Source organism: Anastrepha ludens, chromosome 4 (assembly GCF_028408465.1).
Source record: "Anastrepha ludens isolate Willacy chromosome 4, idAnaLude1.1, whole genome shotgun sequence".
Lineage (NCBI taxonomy): Eukaryota > Metazoa > Arthropoda > Insecta > Diptera > Tephritidae > Anastrepha > Anastrepha ludens.
In genome coordinates, this window is record NC_071500.1 from 111,930,032 (window position 1) to 111,953,561 (window position 23,530).

Here is a 23,530-nt window from a genome sequence, read left to right on the forward strand (position 1 = left end):
AGGGCTAGTGTACTGGGGCGGCAGCCCTTGGTCGGGAAAAACCCGAGTCATTCCGGTAACGTAGAACCGGCTGCCATGGGAATGTATCTGCCCTCTTAATGTTTGCTTGTTTCAGCTTAATTTAATCTTTACTTAAAGCTCTTATTTTTCCATATGCATTTAATCCTAAAAAATTAAATTAAAATGCATATTAATGTTAAAAAACCAAAAATATTCAACTTTAAAAAACGTCGTACCAAAATTTGTAGCATTAAATAAATCTAAAAAAAAAACATTAAATTAGTGTTAAAAAACCGAAGATATTTGATTTAAAAAAACGCATACCAAAATTTTTAGCATTAAATAAATCTGAATTTTATTAAACTTTTTTTTTAATTTTCTCTTTACTTGAAGCCTACAAAGAAACCAATTTTCAGAAAGATTGAAAACCATGTCCAAAATATTAGGATCATTCGATATGGTATTCGGTATTCCTTTGGCGCAGCGTCAGTGCCGTTATTTGAGGAGCACGCCTCGTACCTCTCATAGTGTTTCCATTGCTTACCCAAAACTCGACGCTGTTCGCAAAAAATGCAAAGAACATTCTGTTGCGCAGCGGTCCGGAACATTTTCCTTATATAATGCAAGTATATACTCACACACATACGTATGAATCCAGTGATAACCATAAACAACGAATTTGCTTTAATTCCTTGTTACTTTATTTAGCAATTTTCAACATTTCAATTTAAAAGGTACATTCTGTACAAATATTGTAAGTAAAATAAAATAAAATATAAAATTAAAATTAAGTAGTTTTTTATCAATTCATTTAGTAAATATTTTGCTTTGCTTTGCTTTATTTGCACATTTCCTTGCAACGTTTTTTTTTTTTTTTGTTTTTTATTTCTATATGCAGGTATGTCAATACATATGAACATATTTACATATACACATAGTAAGTATATATATATATATAAAGATAAATACAATAAAGTATATATTTAATAACAACTTATTTGACTATCAAAAAGGCACCTGAGTTTAATGTATATAAAGTAGTAAAATTGTATGGTATGTTGCTGTGTGTGTGTTTCTTTTTATTCTCTCATCTTTCCCGCTTCTGCGATTCCCGAACGTTTTCCATTATCTAACGCTTTCCATTTCGCATTTCCCATTCACTAAAAGCATTTGCTATATTTTTATGTACTTCTTTGTTCTACAATTCTAGGTTTATGTTATGTTTTTTATGTTTGCTTTTGTTTTTCTTTTCAAATTCACATTATTTCCTTTAATTCCCTGAATAGAACGCATTCATTTGCTGCTCTGCTACGATTTGCTTAACTTTTCATATTTCATTACTTCCTGCACTGCGTTTCACTTCGACTTCACTTCACCTTCTTTCACTTTACTATACTTTGCTCTACTGTAGTTTATTCTGCTTTACATTGTTTCGCTTCAACTATGACTAGTGTCCAGGTGTTGGCCAACCACAGCAGTGGCCCCTGCAGCTACTCTTTTTACAATTCCGTCCTGCCTTCAACCTCATCTTCATTGGCGTCAACTGTTTCCATCTTTACTTTATTGCAGTCAATTGCGAAAGCAGTTGTGTTAGATGAGTTGAACCATGGCGGAACAACTGTGCGGGGCAACTGCGTCGTCGCGTTCAACCTGGCGTCCTTGCATCACATCTTATACAATTGCGGTGGTTCTTTGGACGATGGCATGCCGTGGTCGTACTTGCCCAGTTCAGCCTCATACAACAGATTGTTGATGAGATGCTTTATGACAATCTTTGCCTTCGGGGTCTTCAGCTTGCGTATGGTGATGGCTACGTATTCGCCGAAAACACCATACTCATCGTTTGGGGTTTGTGTGTTGTTGTTGTTGTTGTTGTTGCTGCTGCTGCTGCTGCTGCCAGCATTGCTTTGATTGTTGGTGTTAGCTTTTGGATTTTGATTGGAACTTTGATTGTGCAAATTGCTGTTGCTGCCATTACTGTTAAGATTATTGCCGTTGTTGTTGTTGCTATTTTGACTATGATTATTGCCTGCGGCGGCGAAAGCTAGCGCGCCGCCAACCCCAGCGGACATCAGCTCACGCTCGCGCGACTTGGAGCTCGCTTGTGCGTTGGAATGTTGCGTCTGCGTGTGCTGCTGTTGTTGGTGCTGGTGTTGCTGTTGCTGTTGCAATTGTAGGTGTTGCTGTAAGTGTTGTTGCAGCCCCAATACGGGCTGCTTGGATGGCGAGGCAGTATCAACGTGCAGGCCAAGCAGTTTACGTTTGCGTCCACCTACACTGGAAGACATTGGCAATTCAGCCATTGGTGGCAGTTTGTAGTAGTTCACTGCTGAGGCTGTAAGTGGAGTGACGCTGCACGGACGTGGGTGTTGCTGCTGATGGTGTTGTTGCTGCTGCTGTTGTAGTTGCTGTTGTTGTTGTTGTTCGAGCATGACTAGTTCACCAGTGTCACCTTCGATCTGCATGTGGGAGAAGAAAGAAGAAGAAAAGGGCAGCAGTGAAATGTATGGAATTAGTCATTCGGTTGCCGGATGAAGCTGAGAGAAATCGGTACGGTCACACAACTTACAATTTCAGTTTTCACATCGTCCGCGCTGATGTTGCAACAAAAGCTTTGTATATCGGCATCGTAATCGGTGGCAGTGGCTGTGACAGAGTTGGCAGCGCCAGCTCCGTGGATACCTGCCGCGCCCGCTGCTGCTGTGGACCGCGCCTGCAAGTGAAAACCAGTTGAACATGTCAAGCTCTCGCTCTAACAGAAAATCAAAAAGCAAATGTAAATAAGCTTTTGTTGCTTTGTTGCACAGGGGCAGCAACAACAACAACAAAAAAACAAAAATAAAATAAAAACACAACGTTAGTTGTTGCAACAACAACAGCACCAGACACAATGTCATGCATATTAATATAGAAATTTTATAAAATGAAAAAAAAAAAAAAAATAAAAAGAAACCAAAAAAAATATTAAAAAATACAAAAAAACCAGCCACAGCACTGATTGTGACTACAAGTTCAACAGCGTAGTACCCGCATGCCAATGCTTTGGCTTTGGTTATTGCTGTTTTTGCATTCTTTTTTGTAGCTGTTGTTGCATCAGCTTTAGTGTGATTTCGTACTGAGAATTAAACGCACGCATACACACAGCATAACTTAAGCACATGCATCGATACACGCACGCACACAGCCAAGCGAATTTGTTGCCGTGAGCTTATCAGCAACTGCAGGCCAAGTTGTGCCAGCGCTGCCAGCGCAGACGTTTTTGTCGGCAGCGAAAGCCGCAAAGCGCGCATTCCGTTGAAAATCACACAGCAAATGCCTGGCTGGAAATATGTAGTAGCATGCGCAATTTCGGTGCAGCAGTGAAATCAAATTTTGATGTGCAGATTTGAAATGAATTTATTCGGCGGAAAGCCGTTTCTTTATCAGATTGTCGAAAGTATTAATGTGGGGTTAAGTTTTTAGTTGATTTTGTATTTTCGTCAACTGCTTTTGTGGGTAATCATTTGAAGCTTGAAAAGATCGAAGACATGGGATAACTGTAAGAAGGGAGGCTTCAATAGAGGCATAATAATTGTATACTTGTATACAAAGTTGCTCAAGTTTTTAATGATCTGAAAACGTCAAAACATTATTCATGGGTTATATTTTTCTCATGGTGAAGTTTAAAAACAAGAAATAAAAAATTAAAACTTACTACCAGAATTCTGCGTTAGTGGTCGCATCTTTATTATCTTTTGATTATTTATTGTATATTTAGCACATAAAAAGCAATAAGCATGAATGGCTAACTCATATTGAAAACTAAAGCGATTTAAATTCAGAATCACATACTTGTATTTGCATTACTTTTTAGAAAACACCCTTTATTTTAACTTTACTTCAAAGAGCTGACCTGAGGTTTAACTCAATTTTAAAAACGTTTATGTAGAAATTTTTGCTCGAGTTACAATTTCTAACGATGTAGACAAAATGTTTACATACAAGTCGAGTGGACTTATTAACTCGATCTAAAAAAGTGCTTATGCGTTCAATTTATGTATTTTTAATATAAGTGAAGAATAAATATAAACTTAAATAAAAATTTCGTGCATTTTTCCGAATTTTAAGTGTGTTTTTTTTTGAAAAACTTTTCTATAGCTCTTAAAAAATCACCCTTTAGTATATCAGCCTACATCGTGGGCAGTTTTGCGAAAAAATCTCGATTTACACGCTCGCAAGATAAACACCTGTGGAATAAATTTCTGTCCGATGTTCTGTTTTTTATTCAAACACAAAATTACCTTCCTAAGCTTTTCGTAAAATTTGAGCTGAACAGCTTGATCCTGTCTGAGAAATGCAGGAGAAATAAATTTCAGCCCGATACCCACAAAATTGGATTCCTAAATGCTGGTTTGGCTGAGTTTCTTATAAAACGTGAGCTGAATTGCTTGAAGTTGTCTGAGAAATGCAGGAACTTAAAATATTATGCCACGCCGGGAATGGGAAGGTTTACATTGTCTAATGGAGATTGAGGAGAAAAAGTGATGCTAGTACGCTTTGCAAGAATACACGAGAGACTGGATCTAAAAGTTCCTCAGTTGTGTGCTACTCATATTTAAGTTCAATATGTAACTCAACGCCAGTTTTGTTATTTTTGGACGCTCATTTATTGCCATGCGTTGAGAAGTTCTTAGGTGTATTATTAGATACAAAATTTTGGTCTCAATTAAGTATTTGTTTTCGTTTTTTTATTGGCGACCGAGAAATACTATTTATTCATATTTCGAGTATCCTCTGAAGAACTGAAGTTGCTCGCTAGCTTACATGTAACTGTTTTTCTAATTTAACACAAACAACTTAACATCAAATTTACTAATTTTGGGCATTTGCTTCCTGTTCTCGCTCTAGCAGTACTTGCAGGTGAGTCATGGCAAGTAATCTAATCCATTTCTTACTGGGTTAGTAATGTGTCGCAAAGTTGCGGGGCGTCGATCATGCATTCTACGACTAAAGTTAACACTACAACAAAAACAATGAACAAATCATATGGCACTGAAAAGCAGCAGCAGCTGTGGTGACAGAGCTTCAAGCTCCAACATTGCAGCGCAATAAGGTACACACAACACTCGGCACGCTCAATACACGACGGCAACGGAGCACGAAACAGGCACACATACACACGGACACATACTACGAACGCACAGTCAACGTTACCAGACAGCTCACACCTTCGGTTGTACAGCTCATCAGCATAATGTGAACAAGTCAAACCACTAATACAATAGCAACAACAAAAGCATATATGCACATACATAGATAGACAGACATGCTGACGAAAGTAAGCGCAAGCGAGCATTAGTGGAGAGTACAGAGACGCATATAATATATAATAAAATGAAAATGAAATAAACAAACAGAATGGAATATCGACAGCCTTAACAAAACCCTACAAAGCAACAGTACGAATATTAAAAAAGTGGCAGCAGCTAATGACAGCAGCAGTAAAAATTTACTGCTCTTACCACCTCTCACCGCCCGCAAAAATGTACTCACAACAGCACAAATATTGACAAATGCATACACATACATACATATGTTCATATATACATACATGTGTACATAAATACTAAATGCTCGTCTACTTACCGCAGTTAGTTGTTGTTGCTTTTGCTGTTCGTCAATAGTCCCAGCGACATTCCGATTTGCATTGGCTACGGCGGCGGCATTAGCGGCTGCTGCTGCCGCTACAGCTGCGGCTACACGCGCCACCAAACTATTGCTTGCGGCCGTCGAATCGTCACCATTGGCAGTGGCGACGGTCTGGTGGAGTGGTGTGGTAGAGCCGAATGCATGGGACATTGTTGTGCCACCAACTGTTGCGCCATTACCAAGCACACCTACGCCACAACCGCCAAGACTACCTGCGCCGCCTGCTGTTGTCATTGTCGCCAGTCCACCAAGGCCCATTGCCAGTCCAGCGCTGCCGATAATTGTCAACGCTGGCGTCGTCATTGTCATCATGGCCATTGCATTGTTGACGTTCATATTACTGCCACTGCCATTATTGCTGTTGGCATGCATGTTGCCATTACTGGTGCCGCAATGTGGCAATAATGTAGCCGTAGTTGTTGTTGTCACCGTCGCCGCCGTTGATAATGCACTATGTGTAGTGGCCGCCACAGTGGGCAGCGATTCGGTCGCTGTGGTGGTTACATTTGTTGTAGTTGTCGTTGTCACTGGTGCTGCACACGCTGCATTAAATAGCTTACTATTGGCGACTATTGCCGCCGCAGCGGCTGGTTTCATGCCATATACAACCGTAGTTGGCAGTTGTGATGGTAGTTGGCCCGTACCCGTTGCTGCTGCTGTTTTTGCAGCGCTTACTATTGCTGAGGCTGCCGTCACACTTGTGGCTTGTGGTTCGACTTTCAACTCGTCAACTGTGGTTTCCGCCACCGCCGCACCGTTTGCTCCAGTCGTTACTGCGCCACCGGCGACGCTCTCTCGCGCACCAGCGAGTGCCGCTGCTTGTATGGCGCGTACAGCGGCTGCGTATTTATCATCTAGTTCACCGCTCTCCCCAACACCGTCACCGTCATCATCACCACCACCACCACCACCATCCACGCTATCATCGCGTAATAATGTGAGTTTCTCTTCCACTTCGTCAGCCTCTCCCTCCGCGCCGCCTGCTGTTGCTTGCGCGTGTTGGCCGCGCACTGCTGCTACAGTGCCACCACCGACGCCCCCGTTGCCGCCTTCACCGTCAAGTATGAAACGTATGGCGTCGTATGCAAACCACATGGGCTGGTAGTGGACACCTTTTTGCCTGCCGATCATCACCTTGCCATGTTCGCGATGAAATGATGAGCGTAAGCTTTTAATTTTACTGCGTATCGAGCGTATCTCTGTGCCATATTTGCTGCCTAACAGTTTGAGTGCCTCATATTTAGTTTGCTTGATGTGGTAACCTTTTGTGTTGGGATCCCATAGTACGCGATGCATGCGGTAATCTTCGATGAAATCAAGTATGGTGGAACGTGACCATTCAACGCGTTCACTTGTAGGGCTAGGCAGCGATTCCCCGCCCACGCCGAAGGTGGGTGAGAGTGCAGATGTGCCACCACCACTGCCACCGTTGGTCGCCGCCCCCCCACCTGTCGCTAAGGCAGCTGCATGCAGCGCAGGCAGCGCCACCGACAAGGACATGGAGGACGGCGATGGTGTCGGTGGCGCCCGCTTGTATGTAAGGCGCGCTTTGCGACGGCGGCGGAGCTGTGGCGGGGGAATGTTGTTGGCTTTTTCTGGTTCTAGCGGGCACACAGCCGAATCGGTCGTCGTCGTCGTCGTCGCCTCAGTATCACCTTCGGCCTTAGGGTCTCTGCCCCGTTCCGTTAATGTCTCCGGCTCCGTTGCGGGCGACGTCGTCAATGATTTCTGAGTCACTTCAGATGAAGATATAGAGTTAGTTGCTGTATTTGTGTTAGATACTTCCGTATTGCTGCTGCCTAACTCGTGGTACTTACTATTACTTACGGTATTTTTATCGGCGGAACAGGTGATAATTTTTCCTAAAACACTGCCTGTTTTCTTTTTGCCAAAGTTATAAGCGAGTACTTTGCGCGTAGTCGCTACGTGCCGCCTTCTACCGCGTTGTCTTTTCGTTTTCGCCAGCGCTGATACCACACTAACGACTGCTACAGCAGCAAAGGGACGCTTATTGTCTCCTTCACGTGTTGTACTGTTATTCGTACTACCGTTGCTTATAGTGGTACCTACGTTGTTGCTGTTGGTTGTGGTGGTGGTGTAATTGGTGTTGCCGTAGTTGTGCGTATCTTTTTCCGCTGATGCCTGCAATTTTTTCGGTAACGCGTTCTCTTGCTGCTGCCGCGTTTGGCGTCGTCGCAGAGGGCGATTCGTTGAAGCTATAAATGGGTAAGGGACGGACGATTGCCTTTTAATTGTTACTACTACTGCTTTCCCGTTAGGAGCGGTGGGATGGTGCTGTGCCTGTGGGAGTTCGGGATTGGGGGTAGGAATGGGGGACGTTAGCACTGAGTCCTGCGTGGCCGTGTTGCTGCTGCGTTAACCTGCGTCTAGCAGCGCTATCGAGTCACCTTCGTGGCGGTGGAGTTGCCTTCGCCTTATTCTGAATGACGTCGGCCTCTTTTTCCTCTTTGCCTATCAATCCAACTCGCCTCGCGTCAGCGTCGTCGTTCTATTAGCCTGTACGCTCGTGTGTTGTTTATGACGTGTGTGTGCGATGTTGGACTCGTACGTCGTGTCGTGCAGCCGTCAGCTGTATTTTCACTCTTGTTTTTATTGTCCGAATATCTGCTTGCCTGGCATGCACTGGCACACTGGCGCTTTTGGAGGTGTTTGCAGTTTTTTCTACTGTGGCGCGGAGCAATGCCTGTTTTGTTGTTATTTGTATTCCTCTTGCTTCTACTTAGCTTTCGTGTTGGCTACACTTCTACTCTTGTTCTTATTATTATTGTTGCTGATATACTTGCTTGTGTTGTTGTTGTTGCTGTTTCTCCTCCACCGCTTGTGGTTACTGGCTCGTACGCTCGGCTGCTTGCTTGCCTGCCTTTTTGCTTGTTTGTTTGCTTACTCGCCTGATAGCTGACTTGCTCGCTTGCTTTTGGTATTGTTGTTTCTCTGTTGTGTGTTGCCTGCGCGTCCGTTCCGCAACAACGTGTTGTGCTATGTGCAGCCCGCCGTACATTCGTCGTTCACCGTTGAAATCACGATTTGTACTAATTTCACATATTTAAACTGTGTGTGGCATGCTCCGTCGTCTCCGTCTCCGTCGCTGTCGTCGCGGCTGCGGTCGCGTTATACTGCTGGCCACTTCTCGTTGTGCTTGCTCCACTCGGCGTGGTGGTGGTGCTGCTGCTGCTGCTGCTGTTGATATCGTTGTTGTTGCTCTAGCTGTGTGTTCAGCTTGTCGTGACCGCACTTAGAGTTGCTTTTTTCCGTTGCTGTTGCTGCTACCGACGGTTGGAAGACTGATCGCTTGCTCACTTTGCCACTGACTAACTGCCTTACCAACTGACTTTCTGACTGACAATCTAACTCATTGTTGTTGTTATACAAATAAGCGCACGTTTGTTTTTGCTTTGTTTAGATTTTTAAGTTTTCCGTTTTATTTTAGCTAATAAATACTCGCACATAAATATTTATACTTATACTTTGATATCACTATTATGCGTTTTTCCTACTGCTACCGCGACCGCTTCGTCTGCCTCACTGTGTCACATCGAATTGTCAACGCCACTGCCAGTGCCATAACCGTACTGTAGCCTCCTCGGTCACCTTTAACGCACCTCACTCTCTCCCACTTTATACTCAACAACTCTTACTACTGTTACCTTAACTCCACGTTTTCCCTCCTCTCTGCACTTTGCCTGGGCTGTTGTTGCTGCTGCACCGTACTATTCCCCACCATTCACCACTTTCCACATTCAAAAGCACTCGCCGCTGACCCCTTTGCTGCCCGCTGCGTAATAAGCTATAAACTGGCTCTCCGCGCTCCTGCTTTACTTGCTTGCTTCTTTCCGTTCGCTCGCTGGGCTTTGCTTTGCTCATATCAGTTTTTGTTTTTCCGTTTGTATGTTGGAGCTTTGGAATAACAACGGCACTGGCATTAACAACTCAAAAAAACAGCTACAGTAACAAAGTTGAGTAGCAGCCAAGACTACAAAAACAACATGCAGGGGGAATTTTATGTTAGCTCGCGGCAGCTAGCAGGCGCAATTGCATTGGAGTAGCGCAGTGTAGCGGACACAACAAAAACAACTAAAAAATTTGAATAAGTCAAGCAGCAACAACGACTGCTGGTGAAACAACAACAACAATTACGGCAATCGCACAGACAACAGTAGCAACAAAAACAGCAACCGCAACTCAGCTGTGCTTTTCTGTTGCCGCCTCCCCTTTGTAGCGCTTTGTCATGGCATGGCTCGTGGTGCTTTTTGTGGTGTGGCAACTGTTACCAGCAGTGCTGCCTTGCATGAGTACGTAGTTATTCCGACGTTCGTATATTTGTGTTAACATGCATTTAAGTGTGTATATGTGTGTGCCTTCGGTGGCTCCACATGCAAGCCTGCTAGCATGCGCGCTGTACTCGTATGTACGATTGTGTCAGCTTTTTCGGGGTCTCCACCGCTATTAATACGAGTATATTATTGTATTTGTTGCAATTGCTGGCTACTTGGATCGTCAAAAATCGGAAAATACGACAAACTGCAATATTTTTTTTGGTGTGTTGCCGTTAATGTTTGAGTTACTCATTTGTATATGCACTTGTTGTTGTTGTTATTATTATTATTATTGTTAAGGTTTCTTGCCGCAGCTTTTATTGCTGTTGTTATCTTTGTGGTTGTTAAATGTATGCCCTATACATTTATGTAAGTGTATGTGTGTATGGCGTTTTTGTTTGTTTTTGTTGCGCGTTCGCTTTTTTTCTACTCTTTACATTGGCATGTGGCGGCGTTGGTGAGCTTGTTTTTGTTATTGTAAATGTTTTCGTGTTTGCTACCCCTCTTCCTCCTCCTTTGTCGAACTATGCTTTCGTATGAGTATTTGCTGCCATATTTATTGCTTCTCAAGTGTGCATGTGCCTGTGTTGTGTGTTTACTCGCGAGCGCGATCATTTGCGGCAACAACAAAAATACAAAACAGTAAATTTTTCGAAAATACAGCATTAGCAATGCCAACCAACAACAAAAAAACCAAACAGCGACAACTCGGACATTTTATTTGCTTGTAGCAGCTTTGGAACAAATATACCCACATCCATTCACACGCACATGGAGCGAGCGAACGCAAATCGCCTATCACACTTGCTTCGAATCGTTTCTTTTATTTTCGTTTTGTATGCGTATGTATATGTATGTCTCCCGTCGCATTCTCACCTCGCCATAATAAGCGACCACCACAAGCTCTAGCACCATCGCCACCAGTTGCGGCTCCAACCAAAGCAAATACAGCGCAACACATTACCTCAATTTCACCTTCCCGACGCTTTTGCATCACCTTCACACGCACACACATACCTACACACGAAAATCACTTTTGAATTGGTGCAGTGGGACAAATCGATCCAAAAAAGGGCAACGTCAGTTGAAAGTAATCGGAAGTGGTAAATGTGTTGTATGTAAATGACTCTTCCTTGGGGTGCGTAAAAATTGTATAATATTTTATCCTAATCTATTTCAGTATTAATAAGTCATCGTGAATCGTTTGAGGCCAGTGTGGAAATTTACTTTAGAAAAGAAAGAAGCTGGAGAATTTTTGATTTCAAAAATTAAAAAACTAGTTTCATAAAAGGCTTGTCTACTGGCTTTCAGCTGGTGTTAACGAAATTTAGTTTACATTTTCATGGAAATTAATGAAATAGAAAAAATATATAAATTAACGAAATCAAAATTCTTTGAGGGGGAAAAATTACTTTCTTATTATTGAATGGTACATTTTTGGACTAGGTGCAAAACATTGTATTCGAATTCATATTACTTGACGATCATATGCCTAAATTTAGGCATTTCAAATGTTATATATTTTTCAAAGGACAAGATTAAAGTCCTTCAAGTTAATCTACATATTTATTTTAGATATATTATTTGAGTAATGTCCAAATTGGCAAGAATTTCAGAGCCCACCATTTTTCTAATACTTCAGTTTGTTGAATTCTGAAAGTGTTTTATACTACAGGGTAAATAATTTCAGAAAAGTTCTATGTAAAAACTTTAATCAGCTTTGAGATAAATGCTTGCTTAAATAATGTAACGGAAACTATGCCAGAATTGAACACTGTAACTCAGAATGTATCATAATAAATAAAGGGTCATTTAATTTGTCGCTCGAAATAATAAAAAAATATAAGCATGTCTTTTTCCATAGGATTTTTTCGTTTATGATTAGACTTATGCAATATCCGTTTAAGAAAATTATTTTTGAGGAGCCAACAATGCTTATATGTACATCTGTGTATGTAAAAATAGCAAGGCGACATGGTGCAAATTTTTGACTATTTATGTATATTTTATAAATTTTTTTATTCCATAAAAATATAGTTTATACCACAACAAAAACCATATAACTTGGTTAACTTCAATCTTGGTACAACTTTTTAAAAATTGTAAAAAAATATCCTCAAAAATTTTAAACTCTTTAACCAGAGTTTTTAGAAAAATCTTGTGAGCGTGGCTATATAGCACATGGAATTTTGGTGTAAGAAAGTGAAAACTTGAAGTGGCGATACATTCACGTTGACTTTTGACAATTTTTGTTTTACGGCGATCTTATATTTTTTCTTCATAGGTATAACCAAATTTTAAAGCATTCATTATGAGGAAGTCGGTTCTCCGTTACCGTTACCGAAATGACTCCGATTTATATTCGTCCGGATTTATATCAGCATTGGTCAACTCTCCCAGCATTAAGCTCGATATACAGTCGAACAATAATTTCATTAGAAATGAAAGGCCAATACTACATTTCCCGCAGCACAAAATTGATACCCCTTTGCGCTCAAACATGAAACAAACATTTTAATACACTACTCTCAGGGTCTTCCATTGGCAATGCCGCTACTACATACAACACTTTACTGCCGTTTGTTGCTGTTGCTATAACTTTGCTCTCTGCTCAGCTGTTGCGGAAGAGTATTCGTAGCGTTTGGTAGCAACGCAAATGTGAGTAAGTATTATCATTTTTGTACTCAAAATATGACCATTTGCCACTGTCATTTCGGCTGCTCTGCTATTGCTAGCGACGTTGCGGACGCCGTCGCCGTTGCGGTCGCAGTCACTGCCACTGCGCAGCTATTGGTTTCTTGTGTTAAGCGCAGCGGTTATCAAAAATAGCCGCCTGTGCCACCTTACGCCACGTCTCCCCCCTTTCATTGTTTACCCACAATCTACACTGACAAGCTTAGAGTGCTTGGCACTCAGCGGCTCGCTTGCCTGCTAGCCAGCCAGTTTGTCATATTGACTTGCCACTGGATCTGGTTGTCGTCAATGTAGATCCAACAACGCATAAAGTATGCATATATATGCATGTACATACATACATACATATGTGTTTGTGTGGGCGCAGGCGGGAGAAGTGGTGTAAGGGGTCAGCACACAGTTGTTAAATATTTTTTCGTTGTCGCCGTCATTCGGCGTGTTGACAAAACTCAACATTTGATGTGCGAAACCGTTGTTTTTTCATTTCGTTTTTGCTATGGTTTTCTGTTGAGGTTGCTATTGTTGTTATTGGTGCCTTCAAATGCTACCACTTTCGAGTGTGGTGGAGTGCTACTGCTTCATGATTGGTTTTACTCTTTCAACGTCTTACTACCGTTGGTGCTCCAGCAAATTAGTTTCGGCTGTTCAGGTTTGTGTCGTTGTTAGTGGCGAATGCTATTTTTTAGCAGCCAAATATTGCATTGTGAGTTGCTCTGACGCATTAGAGAGACATTCGATACGATATTTTTAGGTGTCACCGACGGTGCGACAGTCATTCGGGTATGTTCAATCGGCTCCAAACAAAGCGCAAAAACAAAAATAAAATCACTTTGCTCAATGTTAGGCGTTCAAGTTTGTCACATTGATTGTGTTATTGGCGTTGGCAGCGATATTAAGGCTGATGGGCAAGAGGCAATAGGCAAGTTAGTCCTCACCTAATTTTCACCTCACCCGTCTTTACCTACATATGTATGTATGTACATATATAGCTAGATGCTAGTCTTTTAGTAATGCTACTTTGTCTCCTATTCATCTACTTTCGTTGTTTTCATTTTCGTTTTCGTTTTCGCAGCCCATGCTGTTGGTTCGTTTGTGTCGTCGCTGCCATTATTGTTGCCTGGCTACTCGATCATCTCTTTGCTGTTTCTTCTCCGCTTATCTATTGAGCAATTCCATAGTTTTTTCGTGTGCTTATACAGAAATATTTTTTCTGCACTAAACGAGCACTTAAGGCGCTGTAGGCAGGTAAGAGGCGTGGAATGGAAGTGGGAGCAAAGTAGGTGAATTTCAACTCACTTTCATTTTTATCTCATTTGGGCGAGTAAACAAATTTGCTGATAAGAGAGAATTACAAGGAAAACATTTGAAAATATCTTAATATACTAACTGGTCTTTTTTCGAATGGGTGTTAAGTTCGAGACATTAAATACAGAGAGAGTGTCTGTATGGACTAAAGGTTAATCGAGAAGATAATACTATTTAGAGGCAATGTTTGTACGAATTTTATACAGGGAAGAGTTGTAGCAATATAAAGTCTTTCCAACACTGAGGGTTTAGAAAAGAGTTTAGTGCTCTCTGTGGAGATGCAATACAACAATACCAGAACTCATCCATTAATACATTTGGGTAGAAAACATTAATTTCTTCCCTTTCAAAGGAGTTACTATTTGCAGCGAATTAAGGTTGATAGGTAAATTAGTAGATTTTCACTCGCTGAATATTAACTCGCCAATCTGGGAATGCTTTGAAGTATTAGAGAGTGAGTTATTGGTAAAACAAGAAGTAAAGTGAGAGAGGGAGAGAGATTTTGGCTTTGCTGTATGAGTACGCTTTGCCCCTTTTTGGGGTATTTAATGATTCTGGAAGCTTTGTAGGTAGTGTGGATTGTAACCTACCACTGAGCTCATACTTATAAATTATACGATTAGAAAACTTCGTCAATCTGTAGGTATGTAGGTGTTTTAAACTTATCATGATCCCAAACTCAGTTTTACATGAGAAAACTCGTTTAACACAGGGTGGTAAAAATTCACACATTTTGGGATTTTTTAAGGGGACAATGAAATAAATCCGAATTCTAGTAAAGTCCTCTGTTATATATATTATAAACTGTATAAATAGTTTTTTTTAATTCATAAATAGTATTAATTACATTTATTTGGCTGCACAGCCTGTTTCCGACGAAGTATTTTTCTTTGAGCAAATGCGACTGCGTCAGCACCTTTATCTATTTTATCTATACCTATATCGAAGGTACATATTTTAATAGCTATAGAAGAGCATATCGAATTCTAAAAAAGGGTACTTAAAAAAAAGTTTAAAATTTTCAAAAATACAAAAAGAAAAAAACATTTGGGAATATAATTGGTTCTCATTTACACTATCAATAGCAATCTTTTAAAAAAAGTAAAGTATAATTTTATACTTATATTTGTTATTTAACAGTTGGAAATTCCTTAACCAGCCAATTTCTTCCCTTTCAGCAGCATTTCAATCAGAGTTCAGATCAAAGCAGGCAGGCTTTCGTCCTAACCAATTTGGCATTCATCACATAAGCAGCCTCCGAGTCATTGCCGAACAATCCGTTGAATGGAGAGCCCCACTCTACTTCGTTTTTATCGACTTTCAAAAAGTGTTCGACATATTGCATCTCGATGATCCAGCGTGTTGAAGCACTTTACGCCAGGGCAGGATGCCGGATAATGCATGATTAGCTCCTTGGTGATGGGATAAAGGTCTTAGCAGGCGTACGTCAAGGGTGTCTATTGTCACCATTGCTCTTTTTAACGTCGTCTTGGACACCGTTATGAGGAATGCCACAATATCTGAAAGTTGGATTACCTGGAGCCTGCAGGGTAAGCTTGCTGACCTCGACTACGAGAACGATATTTGCCTACTAACACATTTTTCCTGACATAGCAATGCAACTACAATCAGAACAGGAAAGCGCCGCTAATGCTGGGCTGGTTTTCAACATCTCCAAAACCAAAATGCGTACTAACACTCAAAATAAACTGTTACATGTGAAATGTTTTTGCTATCTGGGCAGTGTCATCTCGGTGTTAGTTGCCTCGAGCGAAGATATCAAAAACCGCATTAGGAAAACTCTAGCAATATTTGGCTCCCCATGTTCAATCTGGAAAGCATCGCATATTTCGCAACGAGCAAAGCTGGGGATCTGTAATTCTAATGTTAAATCAAATTTACTCTGTGCTAGTCTATGAACGCACTGCAAGTTTTCATAAGTCGATGTCTTCGCAAAATCCTGGAAATCTTCTGTCCAAACAAAAACTCTAATACCGATTTGAGGATAATAAAAAAATAATAATAAACTCTTTCCAGCAAAAAATAAACTTTAATGTTCCAAGAAGATAACTTTGAAATTTCTACCCCTTTTATGGAGGTAATAACAAAACAAATTTGCCCGAAAAGCGTCAATTGCTCACGCTCTTAATGAATTTAACGAGCTTCTATGTCTAATATTGTTTTCATTAACCTTCTGAAATCTTGTATAAAATCTTAATTAATTTGTGTTACTAGTCTGTAAGAATTTGTTGTTCATAGACTTTATGTTTAAATAAAAAAAAAAAAAATTCCTAGAAGCCTTTGTCCCCCTGCAATATGCCCTTGAAAAACTTTGGCAAGCAGAAAACAAAAGTAATAAAAGCGAAATTCATTTTACACCCTTCAGTGTAGCTCAAAAGCTTGTCAAATTGCCGCACCTGCAGCTTTGTAAATATATTTTGCAAAAAATATTCACCTATGACTATTATTTTGAAATTTTGTTCGAAAGCCCTCGTGCCACATTCAACAATTGCGCATTCAAATGTTCGATAAGTTGCTTAGGAAATTTGAAAAAAGGATTTAAAAAACTATGCACCAATGGTTACTTGCTTCAATGCGGCACGTGCTTAGAATATTTTACTAAGGTGATTAAAATTGCATTCCCTTACCGTTTTCCTTTCACTTTGATAGTTCGTTATGGATTATTTCACTCATTATTTCTTTGCTATGCCGTACAAAACCAACCATTCTACAAAATTCACGGCTTTTTCTGTTTGAATCCAATTAAGTTACGCTTCACTTTGGTGTGGAAATGCGCTGATTTTTTCTCTAATTACACTGCTCGGGAAACACTTTGGCACAGCCGTTTTGCTGTTGGCATTGGTAATGATGGTTAAGGTGATTACGATGCTGGTGGTGGTGGCGGTGAGGCAGGATTTCTTTTGATACGATACCTTAATCCTTATTTACAAGCTGATCTGCTGCACAGCTTTACAATTCGCTGCTGCTCCACTTGCGCTTATTTGCGAAATGTGGCGGGATGCAGGGGAAACAGGTCAGGCAATAAACATAAATATTCAAATGTATTTTAAGCACCGGGCAAAGTAGATTTGGTGCTGGTGTTTTGTTGCTATTTTTGATTATTCGATTTCAACTACAAGCGTACTGTGGGTGATTTTCGACGTTTTTCGGATAAAATTGCTTTGCGCCGAATATGTTTTCATGATTCTATGTCAACATATAATCTGCGTTGTCGAATTTACTTGAGTTTACAGGCATTATGGATAAAAAAGTGTAGTCACCTGAATTATCATCCCTTTTGTATTTCAACGCTTCCTGCAGATCCCTAATATATAAGTCCATATTTCACATAAAATATCATAGAAAAACTGATAGGTTGAATGAACTGATTCATAAGTTATCGTCGCCGTTGAACAGATACTGCAGATCCTGGATATCTCTTAAGAGGAATATGTTGGAGTGCCTCTACCAGGGATAGCCTTCCCACCTTATCTGACGTTCTATTAGCTGCTTGAAAAATATAACAAAAAATTGCGTCTCGCATTTCCAAGTGAATGCCATTTAAAAACTTTCTCCACCTGAGTAAATATTTGCACATGAAACCATACTCCGCTCAAACCGATAAATGCTTAAAAGCCACATCTAATTCCCAGCAGAATATTCATATTTTCTTTTTAATTTTAATTTAAAATTGGTATTTTTTTTATTTTTCTTCTTCTTCTTTTTAGTATCTCAGTCCTTGGAGAATCATTGCTTCATTCACAGCGTTGCGCGATATATGCGGTACACTAGACAGGGCTAGTATACTGGGGCGGCAGCCCTTGGTCGGGAAAAACCCGAGTCATTCTGGTAACGTAGAACCGGCAGCCATTCCACGCTACTAGATGATATAATATTTATCAGTCGACACTCCCGCTAGGGCTGAAGAGGTGGTCCGCAAACTATTTGAGCGGTCGTCACTCGTCAGTGATATTTCGAGATCAGACTTCAAAGCAGAGAAAGATTAATCAAGGTGTACCGCAAGGTGATGTCCTTTCTCCCTTGCTGTTCAACTTCTACATCTCGAAGCTCCCCCAACCACCAGCGGGAGTTTCACTGATCTCATACGCTGACGATTGCACGATAATGGCGTCGGGCAATGACATCGATGGCCTGTGTTCCAAAGTGAACAACTACCTCACCGACCTTTCTCGCTTTTTCACTGCGAGGAATCTCCAACTTTCCCCCACCAAGTCCACGGCGACCCTCTTTACCACCTGGACAAAGGAGGTCAAGCTGTCCCTTAAAGTCGATGACACACCAATTCCTACGGTAAATAACCCCAAAATTTTGGGTGTAACCTTTGACAGCTTGCTCTCCTTCTCTGCGCACACAACCGCAATTGCCACTAAAGTCCAAAATCGCAACAAGGTCCTCAAATCGCTGGCCGGCAGCACTTGGGGCAAAGACAAAGAACTGTTGCTTTCGACATTTAAGGCAATTGGTCGGCCGGTTCTAAACTATGCTGCGCCTGTCTGGTCGCCTGGAACTAGTGATTCGCAGTGGACAACGCTACAGACATGTCAAAATACCGCCATTCGGACAGCGACCGGGTGCCCCCTGATGTCTCCGATTCAACATCTCCATAACGAGGCACAAATGCTCCCAGTAGTGGAGCACAACAAACTGCTCAGCAAGCAGTTCCTGCTGGGATGTTACCGCAGGTTTCACCCCTGCAGACACCTGCTTGAGCCTGAGCCGCCTCCCAGGCCCGTCAGGAGACACCTCCTAGACTACGCTGACGAAATCCAGGACAAAACTGACCGAAACCTACTGGACCGGACAGTATTTAGACAGTCAATAAACGACATTCACCGGGAGACCGTTACCACCTTCATGAACTCCCGTCCTGTGAATGCCGTAATCGGAGTCCAACCACCACCTATCGCAGATGAAGAGCTCCAGCTTCCCCGTGAGACTCGTGTAACACTGGCACAATTACGTTCTGGATACTGTGGCAGGTTAAACTCCTACATATCCAGAATCGACCCCGACATACCAAACACATGTTCGGCATTTGAAGGTACCCCGCACGACACTAACCACTTCTTCACATGCCCCCTCAAACCGACTCATCTAACTCCCCTCTCCCTCTGCACCCAACCTGTCGAAACAGCATATTTCCTGGGCCTACCCCTAGATGAGCTAGACGAAGACGACCGATGATATGCCTACACAGACAGGGCTACCTATGCTGCTAAAACAACAACAACAACAACAATCACAGCATTGTGCCATCTGTCTCTATCTAAGGCTGTCTCCTTCCACCGTCGCACGTTTAGCTTTTCAAGGTCAACTTCCACGTCTTCGAGCCATCTTATTCTAGCCTCCTCTGTTTCGGCCTCCAACAGGGCGTAGTTCAAGTGCCCTCCGAGTTCTTCTCTCCTTGGGCATTCTCAACACGCGTCCGTGCCATCTTATCCTCTGAGATTTTATAAATCTTATCACAATTTCAGCTCACGATTATATCGAATTCGATAGGTACCGTCTTCCAGTTTTACAGGTCCATATATTTTTCGCAATATTTTTCTGTCAAATACCAGTATCCGATTAATGGCAGTAGTTTTTAGCGTCCATAGTTCGCAACCATAGGTAAGAACGGGGCGGATCAAGGCTTTGTGTATCTTTCATTTTTGGTTGCGTGATAATAATTTAGACTTAAGCAGCTTTAAATCAGAAAAGCAAGACTTATTTGCTACTAAAACTCTATCATTTTTTGGCAAGGGCCGATATTTTGATAGCCGGATGGGTAAATTCGTGTACACTCTCGAATGCATAGTCTCCGATAAGCAGGTCATCATGTCTTAAACACGAGCTTTGATTGGACCGTAAACTTCGTTTTTTCTACCACTACGTTAGTCCAAGCAACCCACTGTACGCCAGCGCCTACTGACGTTCTCTTATCGTTGAGTGGTGTGAGCTGTTGGTAATTTTCTTTAATTTGTGTGCGCACATTTTTTTCCTTCTGTTCCACTTTATTTCGCTAGAATTTATTTCTGGTTTGAAACCTGCGTTTGTTTGGATGCTGATTGAAGTCTTTTGGGGGTTGTAATTCGAGGTTCTATTGTTTGCTATTTTTAATGTAACTGAGGCTACTAAGCAGCCTCAGCGCTTGCCCTCCTCCACATTAAAAGGCCGTTGGTGAGTTCTTTGGAAAATAATGTTGCGGCTCCGAGCACATTAATTGTGATTATTGTTGCTTAGTTAACGTCATAGCTTAATGAAATCCATTATTATCACATCTGCGAAGAAGCAGAGGGAGTAAGCAAAAACATTTTACTAGTTATACAGTTCGCATTCAGTTGAAAGTCTTCCAAATTAGTCACTGGTATTACAGTAACTACCGTACGTTCAGTTGCTATGGGTAAGGCCAACTACTCCTAAGCCAACTACTAAGCCAATACCATTGCCATCAGCACTTACACGAATCTGGGGGAAAATTCGAAGCTTATCGAACAAGCTGCCCTGTGACAGACCAGTTTTAATACCAAAAACATTCTTTCTTTCTCTTGGTCAAGCCCCAAGTAATACGGCTACCTTAAAATGCCACATGTGTGGTATTAAACTTAAATGATATTTAGTGCATTGCTGAATGCACCTTTGTAAAGATGTTTACTTCCGTATTATAAGCTAGAATTGTGGATATAGGTCTCCTCGTAGTCGCTGCAAATCCTTTAGTCCTTGGCACTGGCAAGCAGACATGGCGCGCGTGTTTATGGCGTTGAGTCGGCAATAAATGCTCACTTAGTTAATGAGTTTTCCGTTGGGGCATGTAAGTAATTGTGGTACAAGTATTACATTCTTTACGCAAAACGCGCGCACACACATGCACAAACACCCTTGCACACATACCCATGTATGTGTGTATGTTTGTCGGCCTTTCTTCCTGATTACCAAATTTGAGTTTGGTGTTGTTTTCCATTTTATTGGGATTGTGTTGTTTCTCCGGCTTATGTGATGATGGCATTTCGGTGTTAATGGAAAATTATGAAGTTACAAATATTTTGCGCCTTTGCGGTACTCGAAGTTCGTGTTTGATATTTGTGTGTGACAGCAACGGCATAGGAGCATTTACAATATTAAAGTTCATAGGGGGCCAATAAAGTTCTTCGGTGACCTAAATAAGCATAATATTTGGATTGTTGAAATTTAGTAAAATATGTTGTGAAAATTTTGTTTATTAAATTCTGTTGTCACAAAGGAATGCTAAACTAATTAAATCCGAAAACCATCGGCTTCTGATTAGTTTAAGCAGAGGAGTGGAAACGTTACACAGGCTACAAAAAAGAATGGGGTAAAAATACTTAGAAAGTGACGCTATTTGTCTTGTAAGTCTTGTCGAGTAAAATCAGCATCGAAATATACAATAAAATTTGTCAAACATCATCTCACATCATCAGTCTCACTGTTACACGTACGTACAAAGGCTTGCTTCCCTATGCATCACAGGGGCTATGAGAACTACCCCAACAGCTGGCATGGAAGCACTCCTCAATCTCCCACCACTTCATATAGCAATCCAAGAGGAAGCAGCTACGCAAGCACTCATGCAACACATCAAAGAGAATTTCAAATTGGGCAACCTCACCGGTCACCTAAATATCCTAAACAAAATCAAAAACACCATAAGCATGGCTCAAGTTTCAGATCACATTGACCCAACCCTCTGTTTCACAAAAGGATACACAGTTACCTTTCCTGAGAGGATCGAGTGGAAAACAAACCCGAAATGGATGAATGATGATTCACAAAAATGGTACACTGATGGATCAAAAACACCTTATGGTGTAGGAACAGGAGTAGTGGGGTCCAGAATCCACAAATCATACACTCTCACCAGGGACACCACTATCTTCCAAGCGGAACTATACGCAATAATGGAAGCAGTAAACATTATGCAACGTAGAAACCACAAGAGAGTAAAGATCAAAATACTCTCGGACAGCCAATCAGTTCTAAAAGCTTTAGATAGCAATACCTACAACTCAAAAACCCTCTTAGAATGCCACAAGGCACTCAATGACCTGGCATCCAAAAACAATGTTTCATTAATGTACCGGGACATGAGGGATATGACGCCAACGAAAAGGCAGACTTTCAAGCCAAAAAAGGGGCAGATGAAAACTTCATCGGACCTAGTCCTATGTTCGGATTCAATAAAAACAACCTGAAACAAAAAGTAAAACACTGAGCCAAAACTATTGTATATTAAATCAGCATTGGAACAACGTAGAGGGTCTTAGACACTCCAAAAAGTTCCTAAGTTTCAACGCTAAAAGAGCTAACATGGCCCTCACGTTAAACAAAAAGAGCATTCGCACTCTCACAGGCGCCCTCACGGGTCACTTCACCTGCAACAAACACTTACAGAAATTAGGCATAACTAACACCAGCACCTGCAGATTCTGCTGCGAAGATGAGGAGTCTATAGAACATCTCATTATCGAATGTCCGGGGTTGACGCATAGAAGGAAAAGGTTTTTAAACAAGTTCATGCTTACAGATGAAGACCTTCAATCACTCCCTCAGAAGGAGCTGGTACAATTCATAAGCATACTTAACAGTTAATAGACAGCATAGGGTGCACAATAGATCAATATGGTCGCAGTGCTAAAGGGCCATACCTTAACCCTTTACAACCATTAACACCTACATTCCGAACAACTCTCCACTATCTACCATTCGCCCCGTGGAACTGCCAAAAAGTTATTACTTCATGGGGCTGGTTAGCTCAAAGGCTCCAAGTTATTGCTGACGCTTACGAAACTCCGCGCGTCTTTGATCGTTTTGAATGTGTCTTGCATGCACGCAGATTCTCCTTCAGTTATTAGCTGATTTCAGCATAAAATGCCTAATATTTTTTTCGTTTACAATTTTGAAGGTTTCGGAAGCATAACGTGGGCATTGGAACAAGACCTGATCAATATCTTTTTTCTGCTTCGTGGAGATGGTCAAACCTATGAAAGGATTTTCTATCAAATCAAGAAGCGCATTAAAAAAAGCTTGAGAGTCCTGCTGTCCTTTCTTCCGACGCCTGTTGCAATTCTGCTTATCCAGGGGCATCAAGTGTGAAAATGTAATGGAAAAAGAGACTTTTATTGTAAAACTTCATTGACTTTCAATTTTTTTTGCCTTTAGATGATTCTTTATAATGGGTTGTGTTAATAAAGGGTCTTTCGAAAGACGCGCCTAGATGATGTTTTACAATGAAACATGTACACATTTAGATTTTTTACGGCTCTTAACAGTTATAACTGAAAAATGTCCACCATGAGCGTCAGGTCTGCAGGTAAATTCCGCCAAACAGTGGATTCATGAACGCCTTATTGCTGAGAACGTTGAGGTATCGAGGTTGAATGTTGTTGAGCAACACTTTGCGCTACATCAGCAATATTCTCAATAGAACGTCTAGTTTTTGGTCTGTCAGTCCATTTTCTGTCCTCGACAGAACCAGTTTCTCGATTTTTTTT

At 41.2% G+C, this 23,530-nt stretch overlaps 2 protein-coding genes across 16 annotated transcripts; one reads left to right on the plus strand and one right to left on the minus strand.

Annotated features, from left to right (window-relative positions):
- Positions 1 to 676: 676 nt before the first annotated feature.
- On the minus strand, positions 677 to 9,567 carry LOC128860634 (AF4/FMR2 family member lilli). 2 transcript variants are annotated; one of them, XM_054098274.1, is made up of 4 exons: positions 7,506 to 9,567; positions 5,626 to 7,424; positions 2,570 to 2,713; positions 677 to 2,459 (listed from the first exon to the last, which is right to left on the minus strand). In XM_054098274.1, coding segments are annotated over exons 1-4 (2,739 nt in total). In that variant the 5' UTR covers positions 7,507 to 9,567; the 3' UTR covers positions 677 to 1,664. The 2 variants fall into 2 exon arrangements, with proteins under 2 accessions (XP_053954249.1, XP_053954248.1); XM_054098273.1 differs by having other exon boundaries at positions 5,626 to 8,061.
- A 20-nt stretch (positions 9,568 to 9,587) lies between these two features.
- Positions 9,588 to 16,463, plus strand: LOC128860636 (uncharacterized). 14 transcript variants are annotated; one of them, XR_008454270.1, is made up of 5 exons: positions 13,373 to 13,496; positions 13,561 to 13,689; positions 13,789 to 13,961; positions 15,203 to 15,571; positions 15,636 to 16,462. XR_008454270.1 is itself a non-coding variant. In XM_054098275.1 (2 exons), exons 1-2 carry the CDS (start codon positions 15,523 to 15,525, stop codon positions 15,938 to 15,940), a joined length of 354 nt encoding a protein of 117 aa, XP_053954250.1. In that variant the 5' UTR covers positions 15,200 to 15,522; the 3' UTR covers positions 15,941 to 16,462. The 14 variants fall into 14 exon arrangements, 1 of the variants encoding a protein (XP_053954250.1); XR_008454272.1 differs by having other exon boundaries at positions 13,561 to 13,639; XR_008454274.1 differs by lacking the exons at positions 13,373 to 13,496; positions 13,561 to 13,689; positions 13,789 to 13,961 and adding exons at positions 9,588 to 11,160; positions 12,307 to 12,684 and having other exon boundaries at positions 15,200 to 15,571; positions 15,636 to 16,463.
- The last annotated feature ends 7,067 nt before the right edge of the window (positions 16,464 to 23,530 follow it).